A 25,942-nucleotide genomic window follows, 5' to 3' on the forward strand; every position below is an offset into this window, starting at 1 on the left:
TGTAGGGAGATAGCAGGACATTGTATGGAATCCTGTGCTGTTTCTGTCCTAGTTCTCCCACCTTCACTGACAGATTATCAATATCCAGAAGCTGTCAGACTAACACCTTTCACCAAAGAAATCAAGAACATGATGAAAAATAAACTAGAGCACTTTGAGAAAACAGATTTGTCATCGCATATCTTTGCTTTTAACATTCAGTTATTCCTAACTGCCAAAGTGCTGCAAAATGAAAGGTGTACAAAACCTACAACTCAACATGTATTTGCAGCATACAGAATGACAATTCATTTATATAGCACACATGTCTAGGTTTCTCCTTAAGTGTGTAAAAGGATTCCAAAATACTAATATATTTCACGAAATCAGTAGTAATATTTACAGAGATGTAAATTCTCACTGTGCACGAAGTCAGTTTTGAGACATTAATTTTAGATGTGGGGAGGACAAGATAGGAGCAGAAAACATCCACACATCAGGATGGGGGTCCTTGTCTGGGTCCTTATCATTAGTGATGACAAGAGCACAATGACATATATCATTTTTTGCCTACAGGTAACATGCAGTTAGGAATAAGGTCTACTTGTAAACCTGTACTAGACAGTCTGCTATATAGTTGTGTTTCTGACAGCTATTTCATTGATGAAAATGGAAAGTCATTCTTCAAGGCTGTATAATTATATATTACTCATCTAGAAATTGAAGAATAAGGACGCACACCTCATACGTGCTCTGCATTGCACATGACATTTAATATAGCAGATAATAAATAATGAATGTGATTCATAATAATGCTTGAGTGGAAATAAATTGCAAAGCAAGTTCATTAAATTTTTAACCAGGGCATGTAATGATGGGACAAGAGGCAACAGTTTTACACTGAAAGAGTGTAAGATTTGGAATGAATATATGGCAATAACTTTACACAATGAGGGTGCTGAGACACTGGAACAGGTTACCCAGACAAGATGTTGTTGCCTTATCATTGGAGATGTTCAAAGTGAGGTTGGATGGTCTTTGAGCAACCTGATCTAGTGAAAGATGTGCCTATGTCCAAGGGGTTGGACTAGATGACCTTTAAAGGCTCTTTCCAACCCACACCATTTTGTGGTTCTGTGACTCTACATACTCTAAACATGGGCTATATCCTGAACTTACTTTTACTAAATAAATTCACTGGTAAAGATAGTGTGATTAGATAAAAATATAGATTTTTTTATAATCTAAGAACTGCAACATCACACTTACATTTATCCACTAACAAATCCAGTAACTCCATTTTGAATTGTTCCTTCACTCTAACACTGATCTTCTCCAAAGTATACATCTACATTCCAAAACATTGCCAAATTAATATAAAACAAATGTCATGACATTTTCTAAAGGTCAAATAAGTGGCTGTAAAAATTCACATGAAAATAAATGTAATTTCTAAATATAACAGTGTCCATTTAACACCTTCACAAAATTTCAAGAATATCTAATTTAAATGAATGCTTAAGTAAGGTAAAGTAGCCTAAACTAAACAGAAAAATATCCTTCATTTGGAAGCTGTGCTGCCTCAGTGGGAATCAGCAACCTGCTGGCGATCAAACAGTTACTGTTTTCATGATGTGTCTTTAAGAATGTTTTGCTCCTTGCAAGTAGTTTCACAAAGAGTTCTGAATTTTTGTATAATCTTATAACCCAGAGGCAAAACACTTGTTAGGTTTGGCACACAAAACAAATCAAGACAGGGAGACGAAAGTCTGCCTCTATGTGCATGTATTTAAAGAACACAGGTGAAGGATTTGGACTGTACTGTGCCATAAGGGCATAGACAGCATGTATTATTCACTAAAAAGCATGTGAGTTAAGATAAAGGAACAGGGGTGAAAAAGTAAGAGATGAGAAGAGCTCTCAAAGCATTAAGAACTTGTTAGAATGAGCCTAGCACCTGGAAAAGCTGAAATTAAGAGATGCACCATTTCAGTACTGTATCCTGAAAACAGGACTAGACACCAAAGCACAGACTTGTCTTCAGATGCCAAGAGGATGCTTAGTGGAAACAGAACTGTTAAGAGGAAATGATGCTACTTCCATATTTGCCTTATAGAACTGATTAGTTTTCCTTGTTCTGGAAAGGATCAAACTGTTTTCAAGTCAAGATACATTTAATTTTCTATTACAGATTTATTAATTTCATTTTGTTGGGGATCTCATTGCTTTGACGGCCCTTGATTTTTTTTCTAATGCTAAACTTTTTCTTTAGATTTTCATACTTTGAGCAGTAGAATCTTTATTTTCCCCGATGTTTTTACATAAACAAAGTGCTGAGGAAACTATAAATAACCTTTTTTCTGAGTTATGTAAAGCAGACACTTTTCCAGAAGCACATCTTTATTTAATAATGAATTTAAATTATATTTTAACTATTTAATTGTATGCAATATTCAGGGTATAAAGATAAACATCATTTTCCTAAATGAAATCACAGAACATGTCACGTTGCTGTGGAGACACTGATATCGTTTTTTCCTCCAAATATAAAACCCATAAACTAAGAAAATATACATACCTATGTACATACATAGTATTCAAAAGAAGTACTGAGTTTAAAGAAATTAGGGAGGGAAGGAGGTATTTAAGTTCACTTTAAAAAATAAACAGCTAACACTAAAATTGAATTTCATCCTGCTGCAGGTTGAAAAGAAATATAGTCAGAAGCAAACAAACCCCTTTTGTTTAACACTTCCAGCTCAATCCTAAAAAGAACTTCTATATCCATCCAAATTAGTGGCAGTTGAGAGAACTCACAAAGGGTTATTTCATTCCTTTTGTGGACAGAGAGTCTGAAAGCAGGCATGAACCAGTGAGGTAGTAGCACATGTCTGCACTGCTACCCAATGGTGCCAAAGGAAGAGAGGGCTCCCATCCCCACAGTTACTGGGCATGTCAGGAAACTCTTCTGTAGAGAAGATCAGGCAGTGTGGAACCTTCTACTTCTAAAACAAATTACAAAGGAGCAAGACCAGTTCTAACAGAGCAATGTTATTTAATTCAGCTGCTGAATGGCAGATGCCATATAAGAAACAATCTGCGAGGAAGGATGGCTCTGGAAAATCAGAATAAAAGGCTAAAGATCAGAGCTTGGTCTCTGATTTTGTCTTCATGGTAAGAGCAGAAATGACAAGGGTAATGCGTGCATATATATATTGTGCCCTCAGGGAAATCAACGGATAATAGATTCTGCCACCATTCACTGCACCATTCATTGCTTTTTTCTTATTCCACATAAAAATAAAATGTGGATAAAAAAATAACACCTTCATAATAAATATAGTAAAAATATGGTAAATATGTCTGAGTATTTTTCACTAGAGAAGCAAAGATTCTTCCTTAATGTTGATAGAATAATTTAATTTTAAAGGCCTCATCTACCACAGCTCAAAAACAGTGTTTTTTGTTGCTGCACTGAGCTATCTGCTGTACAGCAGGAAAAGCAGGTGGCTCATTTAGTGCAATTACACCACTTTGATTCTCTCCCATTTTTAACTGATTGGCAGTGACCAGTTTATTGTGTTTAAATAATCGTCTTATTGTGTTTACATTTCTTTAGCATGCAGCTCCGTTGCACTGAGCTGGTGGCTTCATTATCTGTAACTCCCTCACAGCTCAAGACCAGAAAAATCATAAGCCAATGATCCATGCCAAGTTGGCACCCACCACAGTTTAGATGGAATACTTGAGCCATGCAGCCTTTGTTTCCTCAACTGTGGTACCTACTACCATCAATTGTTCAGCAGATATTTTGTTTGAAATGCCTTGCTAGGCAGGACAAAACAAAGTGGGACAAAGTAAAGCACTATCCTTTGATTTTAACTGTACTTTTTTTGTTTGCATTAAATAAAATGCTTCATCTCATGTATAAACAGATCTTTTCATTCTAGAACCCACTCTATAAATAGGTATTACTTCACTTCCTTTTACAGCATATGTTAAGAACGTAGTGCTAAACACACAAAATCTGCCACCCTCAGAGAACTAGGATTTGGGATGATTCAGTGAGTGCTAGATCTTTCCATTTCAGGTCAGTCATTTACTGGGAGTGGTATTCAGCTATAATGCGCAGAGGAAAAGCTTTCTGCCTTTAATGCACACAGAAAGCTTTCTGCCTTTAAGAGAGCTGGTTTACCAAGGAAGCACACAACCATCTGTTTTGAGAGCCTCTGTATACACCCTTGCATGCAATAACTCAATTCAGTGGTTGATGGGAACAGCGATGTGTTATTTTTTTATACTATAAATGCACAAGAAAGTAAAAGGGAAAAGTACTATGCACATGGACTGCACTTCCAGGGTAGGGGTAAGGAACAGTTCTTAGCAATGTGAAAGCCACGAAGACTTCAGTGCTGAGTTACGGGTTAAAGGGAAATGTTCTTCACCAGGATTCATACTTCATTTCAAAGGACAACATCAGATCACCATTAATTTTTATTGTCATCATGATATTGTCACCAGATTAATAGCCACAGCAATGTTCAAGGTCAGTTAACGTGTGAGGAAAAAATACTGGAAAAATTACTGGCGGAACACTCTTATAACAGTAAGGCACTTTTCATTGCCCAGTTTGAGCAATCTCCAACTCTAGATGTTTAATGTTGCATCAATGATTTGCTCTAGAGCCATTTAAAACCATTCAGTAGTAGATATGGTCAAATCCCACTTCCACTTGAGCACAGTGGGAACAGGAGAGGCACACGATTTTAGCATCGCAGTCCAATAAACAAGAAACTCCTAGTAAGCTGTCTCCAATACTCTTAACATGCAGGGCACCAATTTGCACTAAGATCATATAGAAAAAAAGGCATAATGAGAATCCAGCCATGCTGTCAGTCTTGACCTTCTTTTATATGACTTCAGTTTTGTTTAGTTTTATTTTGTTTTTTGCAACATTTTATAAGAGATACAACATCAGTTTAATTCTTACCTCTTAAAGGAGCCCATTGTTAGTAATTTGTTCATCACAGCCCCTTCAACCTCCCCAAAAAAGTTACCAGTCTGCAAGGGAAAAATACAAAAAATTACCAGACGTGTAGATAAATGCGAAATAACACTGGATGCAATTTAAACTGGCATATTCTGGGTTCTGGCAAGAGTGGCTTTGACAGCTACATAGATAGGTTTTCAGGACTATTGCTGCATAAAAACTGAAGAGGACTTCACAGTCATGGCAAGTTATAGGGATTATATTATTACCCCTGAGCAGATGTGAGAGCTTATACAGTAGATTGAGGGACATTATATAACATCTAATATCAGAAATAAAAGCCATCCCAACCTAAAGCTTGTAAAGGAAACACATTAATCTGATCACAAATCCTTGTGATTAAAATGTTACTCAAAAAAGCTATAAACAGGTTGTGAGAGGATTTCATAAACAGTCATAAAAAAGCATTGTTTATAATTCCTGCATGACCTGTTTAAGGAGCTGGAATAGTACATTTCAGCAATCCTATAAATTTTAACTGCATTCAGAATCATTTTATACTCAAAACCACTCAACCTGATGAATTACCCATGTCGTCCTTGTTCAGTAAATGTGGACGAATAAAAATAAATCTCTGTTGAGAAAACAAACATTCATGTGATGAATTTGGTATGTAATACAGAAGTGACTCCATTTTCTGCAGCCATTCATATGGCATTCTAAAATCTTGCATGTACGGCATTCTTTCTACTTTGGAAAGACTTTTTTTTTTTTATCTTAGGACCTCAACTCCCAGAAGGATTGGGTATGTTCTCTGCAGTGTTTAAAGGGAGAAAACCACAATTTATGGGGGGAAAGGGCACCACACTCTCAAATTACATGGATTCCATAGGTTTTGTATGAACTAAACCTCAATTCCATTACAAGGAACCTACTTGACCTCAAGTATGCACCTGGGAGTTTGCAGGCAGAGAAGTTACAGCCCTAGCCAAAAGTGGCATTCCTCTACCAAAAAAAGCAATTATCTTTTTTTTTTTTCTTTAAAACAAACAAACCCAAAACAAAACAACAAGAAGAACAAAAAACACTCGGGAAACTTGGCATATTTTCCAAAACATATAGGTGTGCAAAGTCTCCTAGAAACAAGAGGAACATTTGTGGTTTACATGACTAAAAATACTAGCTTCAGTAGCCCTAGCTGACTGACGAAGATTATCCTAACTATGGGAGAGGCAGTCAGTTAACGTCAAAAAGCCGAAACCATAAATGACTAATATAACCTTAGATAGTAATAAACTTGATTTTTCAAGTTGTGCTTCATCTTGTAAAAACATTTCAGTGACAGTTCTCCCCACAAAAGATTCGTCTGTAAATCCTAGTTCTCTTCAATGCAGTAACACCCAGATAATTGTAATTTTTAATATATTTGGATTTGGTGATAACTCAGATGAAGAATTACACTGCCAAGCGTAATTACACTGCCAATCTTGTGTGGACAAGATTCTTAGATAGGTTCAGGTCATTTCTGGCAAGTCCAAAGAAAAACAGTGCTGAAGCACATTCAGGAATGAACACTTGTTTCTTATTCCATGAAATGATAGGAAGGCTTTCTCCCTATATATGTACTTTAGGACGCAGTGACAAAGGAGCAAGAGTCCATAGACTTTGCTTGGGGTTCTTGTAAAACCAGCATCTTACCACTTGCTCCCTGACCTTCCATCAGCGATGGATTTTCAGCTGCTTGTCTCCTAGCTCAGAAAACAAATAGGCAAGACTCACATATGCTTGATGTTACGGGCAGGAATAGACATTGCTCCAAAGAACTTAAAATTTGACACATTTCTAGCCTAGTTATGGTCCAACATCTGTCCATAATATATTCCTCATAGGAATATGTAATAACTAGTATCAGGTAATCTACCAAAGAAAACATCTCTTCCCAATCATGTTTATTGGCTGTAGCCAACTATCAACTAGCAAATGAATTACACAAATACCATGCACAACAACAGGGGGACAAACCAGACAAAATGTTTTCAGTGTATCATCATTATTCTACAATGAGTGTTATTCTTGGGTCATTGCTCAACTAAGTAGAAAATATATATTTGATAGATGTAGGGGAAAAAAATGTTTCTAACATAATGCAGTTAATGTTAAACAACACCATATTTTTAGTTCATGTCATTTTATGGGTACACCCTCGAATGATATTCATAACAAGCTTGACATTTTAAAGGGTGGAAGCAATACATGTAAAACAATAATTTCAGCCCTCAGTTTTGAATATAAGATAGCATATTGTGAAGAATGACTACTTCACAGCTCAGTACAGTATCTGTTTAGCAGCTAATGCTCCAGAACAGTATTGGAAGGATAATACTTTCAGGAAAAAATATATTTTCCTTGTGTATTAGTTGCTAGCAGACTCATCCAAAATGGAGCAAGGGACAGAGGGATTGTGGGGAAAGATTATCCAATTCCTTTTGAGCAATGAAATAAACATCTGTATCTTTTTACTTTAAGAAGTTTCAGATTTAAGGCTGCAGTAATTCAAGCTTTTAATTTAGAAGTGAAATGTTCAGTTTGGCTTCTTTTTTGCCATCCACTTATAGTGCTTTTTTTTTTTCTTCTTTTTTTTTAAAGCCTCCTCTCCAGTCACTCTTCTAAGTCACCCAGAGCTCCTTCTGATAGCTGTTTCCCAGTAACCAGCCTAGTCATGACAAATTTAATTCTCCTAAGGGCTGAGTAAGAGTATGGATGACTCCTATGCACAGTCCCCACACACACAAGAAATTCAATTTCAGACAACTCTGGCATAACTGGGGCAGCATCCCATCAGTTCTCAGGCAAATGTTTGTGAGGATAGTGGTGGGTTCTTAATAAGGTTTGCAGAAATGAAGAATTATACATTCATTTTTCAGTTAGTTTCCATGAATGCAAAGCAAATTAATGTTTTAAATGATCTCCCCATTAATCACGATCCTTGTCCTCTCTATTGTGGTGCTGATTGCTGAGTTTTAGTCCTTCAGTGGCTGTAATACAATTCAGAAAACAAACTCTTCAGCAAACACCTGTGTAAAATTTCATTATCTGAAGTTTGAATGTAAGAGCTCTGCATAGCCAGCCTTCTCCCTTCCTCCCCACCCTTCACAGGTGGCATAAATGCCATAATGAATCTTTCCTCTTGGGGTAAAAATTTATCATGGAAGATAGACAGTTCTGCAGCAAAGAAGCCCTTTCAGAGAACAGTTATGAGTTCATGACTTTACACCACTGGGAGACAGAAACTGAGCTCCTGTGAGAGGCAGCTCACATTATTTATTGAAGGAAGTTTTTAACTTCATGCTACTAATTACTTAACATTTTAAGACAGTGGCCTACTTTAAATAAATAAATAAATAAGATAATATAAATCAGTAATAGTAGATAACTGAATAAAAATCTTTCACTTACCTGCCTATAGTCTTCAGACACTAAAATAAATCCATTGTTATCTATTAGGTAGCAATTGATAGACTGAAAAATAATAAAAAAAATACAATTTAGATTTTTGGTTTTATGATACAGCAATAACTTAGTTTACTTCCAAATGACTTCTAAATAGATAAAACTTTCTTTCAGGTTCTTTTAATGGTTTACGTAACTTGAAGTGGATGTAGTCTCAACTCATGGGATGTTACCTGATTTAGTTTTTATACAGTTAGTTCATGCAAAACAAAACAAAGATGTATACAGAAATAAAATATATAAAATAACTATAACAAACATTAAAAGAACAGGATCAGTGCTTTTCTAATTCATTCTTGTATTCCTTGTATTCCTCAGTATTTCCTTGTAACGCAGTTTGCAAAGGCATAGAACTTTGTTGCTCCTGATGGCTTATCCTGTGTTTGGAGAAAAACATCAGCGCTATGTCATTACCCTAATGATGTATTAATGAAAACACAGTGTCAGCCTGGAAGACCAACAGGGGACCAGGTAATATTTTTTAATTTGGTCATTGGGGGAGGGGAACAGAAACTTCTGTAAAAGAGGCCCCACAGGTCTCCTAAAAGCTTTTCAAATTGTGTTTTTAATTGGGAACTGGATTCAGAGGTAGGACTGTTAGCTTTTCATAGGTCAGACTTATAAATTGCATAAAACTAGGTAAACTCAAATCAGTGCTTCCCTCTATACATGCACGCGCTATTTTAACCTTAAGTGAATTACTTGCTACAGGCAAAGTTTTAATTACTGTGCTTCAGAGTTTAAACATAAGGTTCACCTCAAACCTGGGTATAACTCAGTTTCTCTTCATTATTGCCAAATACCTACCTCAGCGTTAAATCTTTAACATATTTCTATCATTAGTCTAAATCAGCAAACATTTTAACATAATTCCCTGAATTTTTAGTGACATTTGTGTAAAAAAAAATAAATTGTAGGGTGGCTTCCAATACAGGAATCATCGGATTCCTGTCTTTTCTTCCTGTCAGAGGGACTGGCAGAAATGTTGGCATGAAGTTTAGTTTTGAAAAAGCAAAGATACCCAAACCAGGCAAAAGTCTGAAATGAATGTAATTCTCTAATGCAAATGAAGGCTATTCTTTCTAATAGGTGAACTAAGCTCCAGACACCCCTAGTGGCAGAAAACCCGTCAAAAAGAAAGTTGAAACAACTAATTATTTCCAACCTTTGATCTGCTAGAAAGCCAAAAACTGTCAAATACAACATGACAAGCTGATGATTCTGGCAAGCAACTGAGGAGAGCTAAAGCATTCAGAAGAGGCAGCTACTTAACCTCAATGGTGTGTAAAGAGTGGAATTTCAGAAGTTGGACTGTAACTTCAGAACTCTGCTATCCCCAAAGTCTATCATAAACCTCCCATAAACTTTATTAAGAGAAGAGCTAAGCCAACAAAGAGCTCTTTTGAGGATACTTATTTGCAGTCCTCATGCATGAAAGATTAATCTAAAGACAGTACATTAGAAAAAAATATTTCTCCACAGCATAGAAAATACTTAAGAGTAGTTACATTGGGTAAGAGAGAGTGTAGGCTTCATTTCATAATTTATGGATTACATACAGCTGGGAAAACACTGACGCGACTCAACAGTAAGTGGATGTGTGTCAAATCTCTAAGCCGTAGTCATTCATTAGTACTGTCCAAAATTTTAAGTGATGCTAATGATAGCTAATTGCTATTAGAGACAGGCAGTAAGTGGAATCTGCATCTTGTTAGAGGTGTTTGAAGATAACTACGTTTCTATTTCTATAGATTTTAGAAACATTTAACAACGGGGTGATGTTCATTCAGGACCACTCATTCACCTATCAGCCAGCAAGATAACTAATTTTCACTATTTGGTACTACACCAAAGGAACATTTTGCAAATGAAATTTAGCATTGAAAAAGGACAGTGGGGTGCATTTATTTGTCCACTACATCAGCAAATCTCAAACAGAAAATGACAAATGCAAAATTAACACATGGGGTAATAATATTTGCATACACTAGAACTGTATGAAAAAGGTTTAATTCACAATGGTTCACAGGTGTTGGAAGTGAACTACACACAGGTTTGCCCAAAGGTTCAAGTTCAATGAACTTCAGATTTCAAGGGGAGCATTCTGTAGGTGGAGAGTCCCTGAGCTTGTAAAACAGAGCAGGCATGAAGTCCAGAATAAACACACCAAGAATGTTGACTGAGGTCTGACAACACATTTGGAGTACAGTAACTTTGATCAAGTTCAAGTCCTCTATGTATTTGTCACAGCTCCAATATATAACAACAGTAATGGAATGTTATAAGGGTTAAGAAACCAAAAAAAATAAAATAAAAAAATAAAATAAAATGTGAGACTACGAAAACAAGAAAAAAATGAGCAAATTCAAAGCTCTCTAAAAGAAAGCAAAAAATACTTCTGAGGAATTGCAAATCTGTCATGCAACTGCATTTCAGAATCAAATTTGTCAACTAATACTTTGCATGACTACTGTGACACTTTATTTCCATTAGTTTCATTTCTTAATACTTCTAAATGCTTTAATTTGTATGGTAATTGTTCATTAGATATTTTCTTACTGTTGAGAAAAGACATCTGTGGAATATTGTTGGGGACCTGTAATATTTGATTGAGTCCTATTAACAGATAGTGTATTTTGTCAAAAAAAAAAAAAAAAGCTTGGAACCTCTAAATTATCAAGGTTCATACAATTTCTCCCTGTGTTGATCCTCCTGCTGATGTCAATTGAAAATAACTGAAAAGCCTTTGAGCAGCATTTTCTTTGCATATGAATGTAATATAAAAAGAAGTTCCACGTGAACTTTTAGCAAAGTATATGCCAGTTCTTATGAACTGCCAATGTGATAAAAAGGAAAAAGTGGATTGGTTATGGCTGTGGCCTCTTGGAATCCTTATCATTGTATACTCAGTTCTTCGCATGGACAGACCATAAGCATCTTTGCAGCAATGATAATATGTCAACAATTCTTGTCTGGATGAAGCAGTTGAACATGTTGCAGCCAGGAGAGTCCTTTACAGAAGAAATTGTGTACTGTTAACTATTCTGTCACAAAGGCTATCTCAAACGAAGGAAGTCATCTCTGCTCAGCCTTTAATCCTGCAAGTGTGGTGCCTTATGCTAAATGAGATTTTACACAGCACTCTGCAGACTATGTGTGGTTATACCTCTCAAACTGGTTGGCTATGACTGGAAACCTATTGACAAGGAATATTTAAAGGTGCTGGTAACAACTCAAGGTAAAGTATGCACCTTAAATCTATAGCAAGTTATAATAAAACAAGGTCAGGAAACTTTAGCTAATGAAAAGTTCCACAGACATGGTTTGTCAATGGGTGCATGATCACTTTTAGGAGAATGGGACAATAAACATTATGAGATCTCCTTAAAATCATCGTTAATGCAAATGACAGCCTGAAATTGGGGCTAAATAGCTACTTTCACACACACCCACCTGGGAGGAATCTGCTTTGTTTTTTTTGATATTTTTTTATGTGGAAATTAAAAGTTTACTTTACTTGGTTAAAATAATACAAGCTGTAAATGGAGAAGTCTGTAAGTCTTTACAACTAGAAATGCTAAAGACGTGTTGACTCATAAGGTCCATTTCATGGCCAAAGATGGCATGATCATCACAATTCTGTGTTTTGGCTAACTGCAAATTTTCTTGTCTATTATTTATTACTATCTCTGTCCTTCAGATAGCTTCTTCTGCTGAAGAAGTTAATGCTCTACTCTTATAATTGCTGATGTCTGAAGTTTTGCCTTTGTCTCTGGAATGGTTTTTGTGATCTGAATTTCATACTGAGCAGACATACTTAAAATATATATATATCACTGCACGTGCATCCTGGACTCATTTTTCAATAAAACACATTTCAATGTCACAGTATATGGGGTTATGAAGTAGAATACTAGAAGTGTGATTGCTAAGATGGATGATGTATCTTTAAAACTCTTTATAATTTTATACAAAAGTAATCCAAAAATTAAAATAACATTGTTTGCCTTAAAGAACAACATATACAATGTAATAACAATCAATGTTAGAAAGAATTCTCAGGCAGATTTGTGAACTTTTTTGACCAGAGTTATTTGGATTTTGAATTACATGTCCTTCAGAAAGCAATTTTCATTACAGGAAATATCACAAAGTACTTTATGTAACTACTTTTGTTACTGTTATTATTATTTTTTTTAATGTGCTGAACAGCCCCTAATGAATTTTGGGCTACTCCAAATGAATCAACTACTGAACAGGTAGGAATACAGTCAGAACAGTGGTCCAGGTGGTGGAAAATGTAGGGATTTCATTGGAAATATATTAATACAGGACATGCAGCACCTCTGTGAAAAAACAGGTGTGTCTAATTCAAATGCTGAGACAGTCAGAAAGAGTTCTTTACGTCCAGACTAGAACACAGATAAGAAAAGACAACAGAGAGACAAAGAAAATTAAGACTTATGGAATACAACAAATAATGTATGTTGGTTTCTATTGTAAAAAGAAGAGACAGGAACTTGTGAGAACTTGAAGATCTTCGGAAGAGATGAGGAGGGATTGTTTAAATACCAGAGTTTGCAATGGTGGGGGGAAACAGTTTTCAGTTTGCTGTACAAATACTTCTTAACACTTTGTTGAAAAGGGTGTAAATGGCAGCAAAAGCTAAGAACACACTGACTGCTCACTTCTGGCGATACAGACAGCAGCTTCTCTGAAAACAACTGAGATGTATAAAAACAGAATAAAACTGTATGTAAACTTTATAATTATATTAAACAATGGTATTCTACTTTTTAAATAGATTGCAAAAACATTACATTGGCATGAATTACAGAGGCAAGCAGATTCTTGCCTTTTAATGTATGTTTTGCAACAGTTCTTTTGGACCACTGTATGAAAAGAGAATCTCCTATTCATCTGTTTTTTTTGCTATGGTTCTCGAATATTACTAGAATTACCATTTTTCAGTATAGTGCCCTTGAATTATGTGAATACAGCCTGAAGTTTTTGTTTCCAGTTGTATGAGTTTATATTTCATGATACTTTAATGCAGGCAGTTTGTTCAAGCACAGTTATCAGGTGACCCAGATTTCCTCACACAATTCATTCAGTTTGGAGATCATGCAATGTTGTTATCAATAACTGGTTTATGTTTTCTTCCAAATTACTGATAAGAACTATAACTGAAATAATATCTAAAACCCAACTCTGATTTGCTAGAACCTTGCATATCTAATTCCTCCCCATGTATCAATACAGCCCGTACTTTGTTAACCATTTTTTAATTCACTCAATCTGTGATACATTGGTTGCTTGAACAAAATATCATATGGTATGATATTAAATGGTTTGCAAAAACCTATGCATAAGACACTAAAAATATTATTTTTATCTACCAAATTAAATATTAAGTAAAAAGTTACTTTGGTGAATTCATTAAGAACTACTGACTTATGTTATTTCTTTTCTATTTCTGAAGTGCTGTTCATGTATTACTACTGCATAGATTCAATTCTGCATTCATATTATACTGGTAATAATTTGTTTAATACTCGTGTGAACATCAGAGACTAGCTTCTACCTCAGGTGAACAATAAAGAAGTAAAAAATAAATGCTTTTGAATAGTTTCATGTAACTTCCAAAACTGGATTAATAAAACAAAATTTACTCCAATGCATATTTGAGATATCACTGTCAACCTCATAAATAAATGGAAGTTTGTAAGTAGTCATAAAATGTCTAATATAAATTGCATTATATTTAGAAGGTGATTCCTAATTATACCAGGAGATTAATTTTGTTTGAACATCACAATGTAAATTATAATCAACTTCATGTTCTACTGCAATAGATATATAAATGAAAAATAAAGTTCTGTTAAATACTTACTTCATCATCACAACTTATAGCACATCTGCCATCAAGAGATGCACACTAGAGACAATACCAAAAATCAATAAAATATTTTCAGTTTTAGTTTTATAATAACAAAAAATGACATTTCCAAAATCAAGGTGAGCACAATTATAAAGATTTGGACATTGATTAAATTTTTATCAAAGCCAGCAATTGTTCTAAAAACAAGAGTAGGAAAGTATTCAATCTGTTCACCAATCCTGTTCTGTTCCTATCCATAGAGAAAGGGTGCATTCACAAGGTATCATTTTCAACTGCTATAAACACTTTCATCTCCTTTGTGTAAGCAGCTTTAGACCATTTGTCAACAAGAATACGTGATTTTCCCGTGGGGTAGGGTAGGACCAGCATTTTAGGAATCATTCTCTGAAATAGTATGGTTCTAATCTGTTCTCAAAATAGGGATGAAATCTCCTAATAATTAGAAAATGTATGATTGCCTCTTCAATGAACACAAATTCTATATACTAAAAATTTAGGTATAGTTTATTAAAGACTATAGATGCCGAGTTTTGTGGAAAAAAAAAAAAAGCTAATCAATTGCACAGTTAGAGAGGTGCTATGGATTCAATAGCAAGAAAAATTTCGATTTAAAACATACCTGTCTGCTTGCAGTCCAAAATTTCCGCTGGAAAAATTCAAGTTTCATCTGGATACCTACAGCTGGGAAATACAGAAATAAAACCAATATGTTATAATACATTTATTTAAAATAAATCAGAAGGAGAAATAGTCCTATAATAAAGAGAGAAAGCTAGTCTTGCAATAAAAAGACACAAATAATTAAATTGGAGACCACATAGTCACATTTTAAATCAATTATAGTTTGCTTAAATATGAAGATATTGCTATTATAATAAGCAGAGCAACCATTATTCAGATTGCATATGTCTCCATATTAAGCAGCAGAAGCACAACCTGGACATATATATGTTAAAAACTATCTCAAATTCATATTTTACTGACAGCAATATAACAGCTGTAGGAACATACATTATGTATTTTGTGCTGAATCCCACGAACGTTTGCTGAAGCAACGGGAGAATATTGATCAACATTTCAAGTGATCATTTGTTACTGGGTCATTTCATCCATGAAGTAAGATGAAGATAAGAAGCCTTTTTCTAACATAAAATCTTTAAAAAAAATGAAATTTCTACAAAACATAAGAGCATCCCTCTTCATGCAGATGAGAGGGTAAAAGCAGCTGCAGTTTTGTTTTCCTAGTTTTAGCTCTATGAATTTGAAGGCTTCTTAGACAGACTGCAATGGGAAATAAATGATCAGGGATGAAAACTGAGCCTGCTCCCACTCAAACGATTGCTCATGATTTCAAGACTAGTCTAGATTTGTAGAAACTGAAGGGCTGGACATTACCAGTTACCATCTCCCTTACGTTTTCAAAAATGACTCAGTTTATTTCTCTACCTCATTTAGAGGAGCTCTACCACTAATCTATGAGGCACAGTATCATTTAATGGGGTAAAACAGCAATGCATCTTAGACTTTAGTCTACTCTGGTCAAGGTCATACAATGTTATAATGGCAACATTTAAGTATAATATGGAACAGAATACATATTTCCCATAACAGACTTTTGAAAACCTTGTATTTATTTTTAAAAAATTAAGTCCCTGCGCTTTTCAAGAACATTGTAGCCATCGCAGGCTATATATATTAGCATGCTTTAAGAACTATTCAAATACACTTCAGAAGTTTTTAGAGCCAACACATTCTTCTGAGCAATCTCTAGTCCTTCAGCTTTCAGAACTTCAGAATGAAATACTGGTGCTCCAAGTTACTTTATATTTAAATCCTTGTTTTATGACTTGGCAACATGTTAATTTAAAAAATAACAACAACAACAAGAAGACAAACTTCAAAATTACAAACCACCACGTCACTAATTCCTTGTTTAGTCTCTTGGAAGTAACAGCTACCATCAAGGTAAGAGGGTTAGAGGAATAGGTATTGTTCAAGGTAAGAGGGTTAGAGGAATAGGTATTGTTCAGCATGGTATCAAGATAGTATCCACACTTGTTAAAAAAAAAAAAAAAAAAGCTATAGTTGATCTTTACACAGAATATGTATTTAAATTTCCTTCAACATTTGTAGGCTTGGTTCAACGAAAAGGGCTAAGGGATACAAACTACTCTTCTTCAGCCAGGAAAAATGAGCATTCCGAGATGAGGAGAAATGTTTTTGTCTTCACTGCTGCCTTTCCTTTGTACTGTCACTGAGGAGAATGGGCTAGAGCTGGAGGTACACAGGAGACCAACTAATGGCAGCTGCTGGAGGGACATTACGGCTCCTTCTTCATGTACCTATTTTCTGTACTACAAAATGTGCCATTTCAAATGAATATTGCAAATCCAAATATTTGTGTCAACAATACTAGCAAATTTACTTAGACAACTCCACTGAATAATTTTAACACTGCTTATGGATAGCAGACATTAACTCCCTGAGCCTTCTTTCCTCTGCTTGATATAGTGACCAGTATTCTGTAGCGCATATCCCATGAAATACCAGGTGGCTGAGAATTACAGTTAAATTCTTGGCTCAGTGATAACTTTTGTTAAATAATCCAGTTCCTTATGCAGCTATTCCATGGCTCAGGGTAATATTTCACTGTTTCTGTGGGATGCTGTAAGGATAAAATTATTCAGAAGTGCTCAGCTTCTACAGAGCTCAGGGCTGTTTAGCATAAAGGCAAATCTGAATGAAAGAAAATAACTTCTCAGAATAGATCAGAATTGCTTGTGTTCATTTCAAGATCTCCACGGTTAAGCAAATGGACAGAAAGATAAGAAAATCTTCCTCAACAAATGACTTCTGTTCTGTGCACAGAATTATAAGAGCACTTATGCTCTAAGTAAAAAGTACCAACTCCTACTGAAAATAAGAGAAGAAAATAGATCAGACTGATTTATTTCAGGAAAGAGAGGAGACGAGTCTCCCTATAAACCTGGGATAGGGATTCCAAATACAGACTGAAGGAAGAAGTAGTAAAACCTAAAAGCATTTCCATTCTGTAGAATACCTATAGAATTTAACACTGTATAAAAGCACTAGATCAGCACAGTTAGAGAAATATCTTTAAGTCTCTGTTCCCTTTTTCCACAGAAAGTAGAGTGTAGCTAACCTAAAATAATTTCTCATATATTAAAGATGCTCAACATCCTATTTCCATCCTATGGAATTATTTTAAGTGAGATTTGTCTTCAAAATAAGAAATCTTGGAGACAGAATTGAAGCAGGATTATTTTTTTTTTTTTTACCTCTATTGCCTTTGGGCATTAATCTGACACTCCCTAAGATTCTCTCCTTTTTGACTACTCCTATTACTTGTTGCTAATGTTAAAACATCTAATAACTGGGAAATAATCCAGCAAATCCTTAGCTACTTAAAAAAATCAATTACACTTCTTTTGTTTATAGTCTAAATCTTTGTTTCAGTTCAAAATATCTCTCTCTTTGGTTTTAGCTTAGCCAAAAAATGAGATGTTAAATTTTACACTCCAAAACATAATACTGAGCAATAAACATTATAACTGCCAAAAAGTACCTCTATTACAGATTCCTGGAAGATTCTCACCTCCAAAGGTGATGCCCTTCAAAATACTTACACAATATATGTAACGGCTACAGTATAAAACATGTGATAGGTAGTGTAATTAAAAAGATAACAGATTTTCTTTTAACTCAATACAAACAAGTCTTAGCTAATAAATCAAAGCTATTCAGAGTATAGCAGTATATAGTAAAATAATTATGGTCCAGTATCATCTAACATAGCTATATTCCCAGTAATAGTCATTGTTTCATCACAGTGGGATACATAAAAGAAAATATGAATTAGCACTTATTGAATGTATACTTCCTAGACAGCTTCTAATCCCAGTTTCAGTTTACTTGCACAGTAAAATCCAGTTTCACCCTTCCAAACTTCACACTTCATTCAGTTTCCTTCCTGACCTCAGCGATGTTTTTGATTCTACCCATACCTTCCTCTTCTCAAACCAGTCCATTTTCTTCACTCTCTCTCTTCAAACAGAAGATGCCCAGAATTTTCTTTTAACATGAAAAAAATATTAGTGTTATGCTTAGGAATGTCAGACATCCAACAAAGAAAATTTCAGCCTAAATAGTTTAAGTCTGGCTAAGCTTTAATACACTGAAGACAGAAGCTTATAACTGGAAGCACTGGACAACCTTAATACTTGGCGGTGATGCCAGCCATCCCAGTAATTAACTAAGTATCCCATGATAAAAGAATATAATTAGCAAAAAGATCGTGCAAAATATTAAGTAATTGTGTACTTTCTTCTATTTTTCTTATAGTGAAGAACAGTTCCTACCCATGGAAAACTAAATATCATTTATGTATTTGGCTAAGACACTAATATTATTCACAAACTATTTTTTTTTTTAAATCAGGATGGAGTGGTTTTTTTTTTTGTCATTGTTGGTTGTTGTGGTTTTGTTGTTGTTTTTTGGTTTTGATTTTTAATATACATAAAACTTAGTGAAGATTTCTAATGTGCTTTACTACTTTTCTGGTAGTTTCTCCAAAATGATACCTTCATGCTTAACCCCATATTGCGGGGAGTTTCAGGTAGTGCCTGGTACTAATGCCATTCCATGAGTGAACTCACCAGATTGCGTCAATGTTATAAATAGCTATGAATCACAGTGTGAAACTCTCTCTGGATAAGCCTTCTCACTTATTATGCAAATGTAATCACCCTAACAAACCTTTAGCACTGAATTAGTATATCATCTGAAAAGTCCATACTAAAAAAGAAATTCAGAGAACAGTACAAAACATGGCTTTAAAATACTTCATAAATGTATACCAGATTGAAAGAGCACAAGACAATAGTATAGAGAATTTCCTCATTGTTTTATTGCCCTGAATTTTTCATACTGTACTGACACTTGGTTTTCACTGATAAATGGCATAAGAATATTTTTTTCCTCAATCAAAAAATGACAGCCAATAACTTTTCGTAGCTGAAGAGATGCTGTCAATCTCTGTTGGGCTGAAAATGAAAAGTTTTTGACAAGCAAACCAACAAAAATAATAGATTTTTCATGTGTGTGTACTGAATATTTAGATACCCCTAAATAATTTTATTTTTAAAATCCATGTAAATGTGCACATACCTTTTTTTTTTGTTGTTTTTAACTAAATTTGAGCTACTGTGTCTCATTAAAATTTACAGATTGATTTCCCCAAATACAAGTCTCTTACTAACCTAGGTACAATGTAAAATACAAATAATCTCAAGGTTTGATTTGTTTTGGATTCTAAAAATATTTGAAAAAAAGTCTTGTGTTGTTACTGGTATTTTACCTTTATCTTTTTATCTTCAAATAAGTGGGATGACTACACACAAATTTATACATACTATGTAAGTATATATCAGTGTCAGAGCTTTGTTATGCAAGACAATAGTTTTCATAACATGTCATAAGATCCTAGCTAACACACAGAACACTTTCTTCATCAGGTGTATTGGGACGCAACATGTAAATATGTGAATTCTTAAATGGACAAGGGAAAGTAGATGCTCTCCCTCTTTATTCACTGACCTTAAACCTACTACTTTCTCCCAGATGATGTTTAGGATTGGTGGTGGAAGCAGGTGTCTGGGTGGAAACTCCCAAGATACAGGGAAGTCAGTGGCAACTGGTATTTCCTGGAGGTCAAGTTTAAGCAGAAAGGGAGGAGATACTGGGAACTTGATCTGAGGCCAAGCTGAAAGGGGAGCAGGATGACGATTGCTGGGAGGCCGAAGTTCATCCAAACTCAAACCACCAGGGAAAACTGAAGGGCTTGGTTTGCAGCCAATCCCTGAAAAACTGAACTGCGGAGGGCAGTCTGTGAACATCATCATAAACCAGACTCCCGTTGACTCCCTGACACATATCTTCCTTATGGAGGACTAATGAAGTAGCAGCAGGAGCAGAAGAAAACACAAAAAGGATATAAATTGAGTGAAAACATTAAAAAAAATATATAGATGCTGTTAACTGAAAGTCTATTGCCTTTTCAGGAGGCTTCACTGAGGAGCTTGGAAGAAAACAGGTTATCTGTAAATTATCATTCAGACAGTTATGCCATATTTCAAACTTTAGAGGATAGTAGCTGATGTGCTGCCAACACTGTAACAAAGGGCTCCCACAAAATTCTAATCTTTTACCCCGTGATAAACTCTGGGTACCAAGTCTACAGCTCAGGGGAGTTCCTAGGAAATCCATTTGTAATTTTTTCCAATAAAAAAATATTCCATAAGCCTGGAGGGAGGTAACTACTCGGCATACAAAATTACACTAAGTGCACTTTGCTGGAAAGATACATACCTTGTTCCTGAGAAGCACAAGGAGTACATTGATGGTATAAAATAGGGGTTTAGACTGTACAATTTGAAGGGGGTGAGGTGGGGCATGGTTAAACCCTATCTGGTGTCTGGAGTATTCTCCCTGTGATTTTTAGAATATACCTGTCACCTACTGACACCTGCTTCATTGCAATAGCCAAACAAAAAAAAAAGTGGGTTGAGTAATATTTTTATTAGCCTCAGGAATGCTTCAGTAGCATGCAAAGAGAAGGCAAGCACCATCAAAAGCAGGAAAGCTGCTGGTGGCAGAGTTTTTACAAGGAGCTCCTGTGAACCTTCACCTTTTTTTCCAGTGTCTTCTCTGCAAGCCAGTAGTGTGACAACTTTCTGAATTTTGATGGTACAGAGAGCATGTGAGACAAATCTGCCCACATTATCACTAAAAGAATGAAGCAGTGTTGGTATTTTAATAACTCCTTAACTATTGCTTAGTTTTACAGGGCTTGCTTGCTCATTTTTGGCAGTATTAAAGTATATCCCATGACTGAAACAAAAAAGTAAGAACAGTATATATTTGTAAGCACATTTATAAATCTTAAGGGAGGGTCCATACCATGCCAAGTTCTCAGAAGAAAAAGCTTTACTTCTTGCAGCTGAGGTTCTAATCTTACTAGTTAGAGTGGCTTGGCTAGTATTTCTTTCACATCTCAGCCAACAGGCTGTGGTTTCAAGTTTGCAATTAATGAACCTCAAGAAACTCAGAGTTCAGACAAACATCCAGAAATTAGGATCCTTATCTGAACTCTTGGAGGCTGTGACCAGATTCTCTTAGGAGATGTCAGGCTCTTGGCTTCCACTTTAACAAAAATATGTGTTCAAACCTTGATAGCATTTTCTTTTTTCCAGAAATGGGAAAAACTTCTATTCTTATTTACGAAGAGATTTATCCCTCCCAAACCAGGATCCTAAAATAGAAGAATGGCTACAAGGTATCCTACTACTAGACACAAATTTTTTTGGATTGAAGATTTTGTGGATGTTTCCACTGCAAAATGAACCTATGAGGTCTCTGTCCAGTTTCCCCCATGTCAGTTCAATGGCTTCTAGCCTACCATTGACCTAGAAGCCAAGACATGGATCTTCTACTACCAAACATGGCAAAAGTTTGGCATGAAGAGGAGAAAGAGACTTCATAATTCAAATCCTCCTACCTGCAGAACACACTGACTACTGACTACTTGCTCTACCCAGTTATCACCATAGATACTTGAATGCACATGAATTCAGTGAATATATGAAATATTACTAGTCAAACAGACTTAGTACACTGGGTGAGAAAACACGATAATTTTGTCAAAATTACATCATTTGGGAAAAAAGTTTTGGATATCTTAATGACTGCTTTATAATAACAATAGTGATATTCTCTACAAATTGCTCTATACCATGATTACCAAATTACTTTGAATTACTAAAAATATAAGTAATGTTATCTGAGGTCAAGTAATATATTGGAAGTTGTTGTATTAGGTATTCTGTATTTGCAAATATAAAGAAAAATAGTGCTTGTGGATTTGCATCTCTCCCATGTCTTTACTAAACAATTTTAAGGTGCAGTAATGTCAAAAGATACAGACACTATAGATTTCCTTGAACAGTATTAGCTGCAAGATGAGCTTTGTTTATCTTTTTTTTTTTTTTTGGTATAAAAAGTTTTTTAAGTGCTGCGTAGAAAAGAAAACAGATGACTATTTGTTCAACAAAAATAGAATTTCGTATTTGAGCTATAAACTAGCATTCCTGGAATATCCAGAACTAAAAGTTTAAACCATGTCAGGAAAGAAAAGTCTGATTAATAGCACTGAAAGATTTTCCAGTATACTGAAACACAAGCATTCTTCTTTTTCATATTCTCCTAATTTATATGCGTTAAAGAAGAGAAATATTACCTTTCAAGATATATTAGTAGCTTTTTTATTCTCAGTATATTACTTATAAACATCTCACTTGAAAAGCTAGTCAGTTTCTAAAACGATGGATTAACATTCACCATATCAGAACATTTTCACATTTAGTTAACTTTATTATTTATATTATACTTATTTGATACTTTATTACCACTGTTTGAAACTCTGTCAAGATATATCAATTATTTCTTTTAGGAATTAACTATATTGGAGAAAGTAGTTTACCTTCTGTTTTCTTTAGGTGTGTAAACTGGAAAATAGTGCCACCAACAGGTCAGGTACTGACCTGTTATACCAGGGATAGTATAACAGCCTTCTACTTGTCTACTTATCTGATTTCAGGAAAAAGAACAAGTTAACATCTTCAGAATTGCTACACAAGCCTACAGACCCTTCAGCACAAAAGTCTGCTTAGGTCTGATCTTCTGAATATTCATGAATTGAGAGAGATCTTCATATTACTGAAAATCAACCAAGAACTTACTTGCTTCATTAGACAAGTGAAGCATTTTGCAACTCCTTGATGTTGCAAAATACAAAGAACAATGTATTCTTATATATGGCCAAATACATAAGTTCATAAATTTTTTGAAAGGATACTCCCAGAAAACAACAAGAAAGACAATTTATCAAAAATGTTGAAACGGATAAAATTAAAAGGCATTTAGAGATTTCTAAAATTTATTACTAAAACATCATCATTGCCTGAGATCAGTGTCCCAGGTTATGACCATCCATGAACTTAGTAACTCTATGTGAGTTATTAACTACTGGAAATAGTATAAGTGCTGACGTGCCTTCCACAATAACAGGGCAAACATGCCAGATTTACATTACATAACCCATTATCCAGATGCTTCAACGAGTAGTATATTATGATTTATATCCTAATGATTAGTAGGATTTAGCTTTCAATACAGCTGTAAAGTATCTTTTAGAAGAATAATTTTTATTTATTCTTTTTTTCTTAAGGTAAATTGATACCATAGATACCAGCTGTAATCCTTTCTAATGGAATAGCTTTGAAATAAATGGGGAAGTTTTGCTGAAGGGTAGTTGTATTTGACATTTCATTAAACTAAAGATTTATCATACAAATTAACTTTTCTGTCAACTAAGTTGCAAGTTAGGTGCAAATTCAATTGGGGCTTATGCCTAAAAGGTGTCGAGCACTGCTAGCGCTCATTGAAATATGTGAGAGTTAAGGGATGCTCAGCCTATGATAACAATAGAAAATGTCTTCAAATATCAATTCAGAAAAGACTTTTGGTAAGAATTTACAGAAATGATGTTGTTGTATAGAGGTTAACATCTTATTGACTTAGAAAGTCAGCCTGGCAGAGGCCAAATTTCTATAGTTGTTAAGGCACATACTAACGGCTGGGATACCGATGGGATTTCCAGAAGCTCTCATCTCATATTGCAATCGGTAAATGTTAGGGGGTTCTTCTGAAGTCCCTATTGTACTCATTTCAATACTACCAGGCAATAAAATAACTTTGAAATACCATTTTGCAAAAAGTAGGCACTTGTACATGACAGAGGCATTTATAAATGACAGAGACCCTCTTGAAAATGTTACTACAATTTACTAAAAACATATTTAATTTTCTAAAAGGGTCAAATCAATCAACTTTGCAATTTACTGCTATTTTACAAACAAGGATACAAGAATCTTTTTCAGAATTATTAAACCTTTCACAGTGTGTCTATAAGGGAAACAAAGATTATCTCGATTTTTTTCATAGTACAGAGCCGATTTGCCCTACTCTTTCATTAAAGGCTCTCTTCGTTTCATTAAAAAAACCACAACCTAACACAAATTAGAGATGCAGTAAGCTATTAACACCATCAATGAAGTATGCTTACATAGATTTATTTTATATTTGCATCTTGACTTTTACATAAAAAATGATAAAAACTGACCATAACAGAAAAAGAGAGGGTCCCCCACAGATTTTCCTGCTTTATTCCCTGCTTTTAAGTGCAGTTAGAAAGCATCTGTAAGGGTGGAAGACTATGATTTCTGTATGTGTAGAGATACTCATACTGTGCTGACTTCATAACTAAGATTCTTTTTCATTTAATTAAATCAGATTAGATTATGGTACTGATTATGATTATTTCCACAAATCAGCATTTTAACTAAGTTTCCATGGAAACTCTATATGCGCCTGTTTTCTTTCTAGACAAGGCTATGCCTGTTTAACAACTTGAAAAAGTTTGATGAGGACAACATGTTTTGTTTAAGTTACATTTACTGGGGCCAATATTTCCTAATTACATTACCAGAAGAAACATTTAGAGCAGTAGTTTTTAGCATGGGAAACCCTCCATCAGTGAACCCATCTTAATCTCTGAAAAACAGGAAACATCATCATTGCCTTTGCTTATCACACTTAAAATGTGCTAACTGGTCTTATATTTATAAAATAATCTCTTTTATTAAATGACAGTGTTGGTCTTGTTTTACAATCTTCATACTTAAAGACATTATCCTATAACATCTGAATTTCTGATAAACTTCCATCAGAGAACACATGCCTATGACGTCTGGGTGGTCCAGTGGCTTCAGCACTGAAACGGAGTTTGAATACCGGCTCTGTTCCTTGCTCTGCTGTTTACCTGTTGTGCAACCTTGCGCAACTCACCCTACCTTTCAGCTCTCCATTCCTTGTTAGTAAACTGGGAGGAAGAGCACTTCACGTTCTATCAAAAGTGATTTTATGAACGAAAGCAGTAAAAGTTAAGTATTATAATCATACGTTGCACATTAGGGTGTGATCTGGAAACAGGTATAACAACTTGCATGAAGCATTTCTGGGTGAGAAAAATATGGCAGGATTTGAAAAACCTCTATTCCACACTACAGCACTTTCAGTTTCACAAAATACAAATTTTCACTTAAGAGCTATGTTTGGAACATTATATCCCGAAGTTGTCAAGAACTACCAATTACAAAGAAAGAGAGCCCTCTGCTTTTTTCTTCTTCCTAGAGAGTTTAGAGAAAGACAGCTTGTAGGAGTAATGAAAACCTATTTAAGATCTTACTAACACCAAAAAACAGAGGTATGGAAATGATTAGTTCTCTAAACTAGGCATATGATAAATAACTTCTTCAACTTCTAAAAACAGTGGGCGACTTTCTCCCAATAAGTACTTTCAGAAACAGAGAAGCCAGTCATACCGTTCTTTGAACTTATCTATTCTAACTCTGCTGAAACAGAGA

The 25,942-nt window shown here is 34.9% G+C and overlaps 1 protein-coding gene across 23 annotated transcripts in view; it reads right to left on the bottom strand.

Annotated features, from left to right (window-relative positions):
* CACNA2D3 (calcium voltage-gated channel auxiliary subunit alpha2delta 3) overlaps positions 1–25,942 on the bottom strand; it is a 531,247-nt gene that overhangs the window by 32,734 nt on the left and 472,571 nt on the right. For 20 of the 23 annotated variants that reach the window (XR_007158072.2, XR_007158070.2, XR_007158069.2 and 17 more), the window contains 4 exons: positions 15,001–15,062; positions 14,373–14,417; positions 8,426–8,488; positions 4,970–5,040 (listed from right to left, as the gene is read on the bottom strand). Coding sequence is in view for 20 of the 23 variants with exons in the window: in XM_013188465.3 (XP_013043919.1) it covers positions 4,970–5,040; positions 8,426–8,488; positions 14,373–14,417; positions 15,001–15,062 (241 nt within the window). In the remaining 3 variants the exon portion in view is untranslated. Of the gene's footprint in view, positions 1–4,969; positions 5,041–6,673; positions 6,722–7,245; positions 8,044–8,425; positions 8,489–11,348; positions 11,491–14,372; positions 14,418–15,000; positions 15,063–25,942 lie in introns of those variants that run through there. The other 3 variants (XM_067003193.1, XM_067003194.1, XM_067003192.1) reach the window with 3 other exon arrangements.

The sequence above is a fragment of the Anser cygnoides genome, chromosome 10 (assembly GCF_040182565.1).
Source record: "Anser cygnoides isolate HZ-2024a breed goose chromosome 10, Taihu_goose_T2T_genome, whole genome shotgun sequence".
NCBI lineage: Eukaryota > Metazoa > Chordata > Aves > Anseriformes > Anatidae > Anser > Anser cygnoides.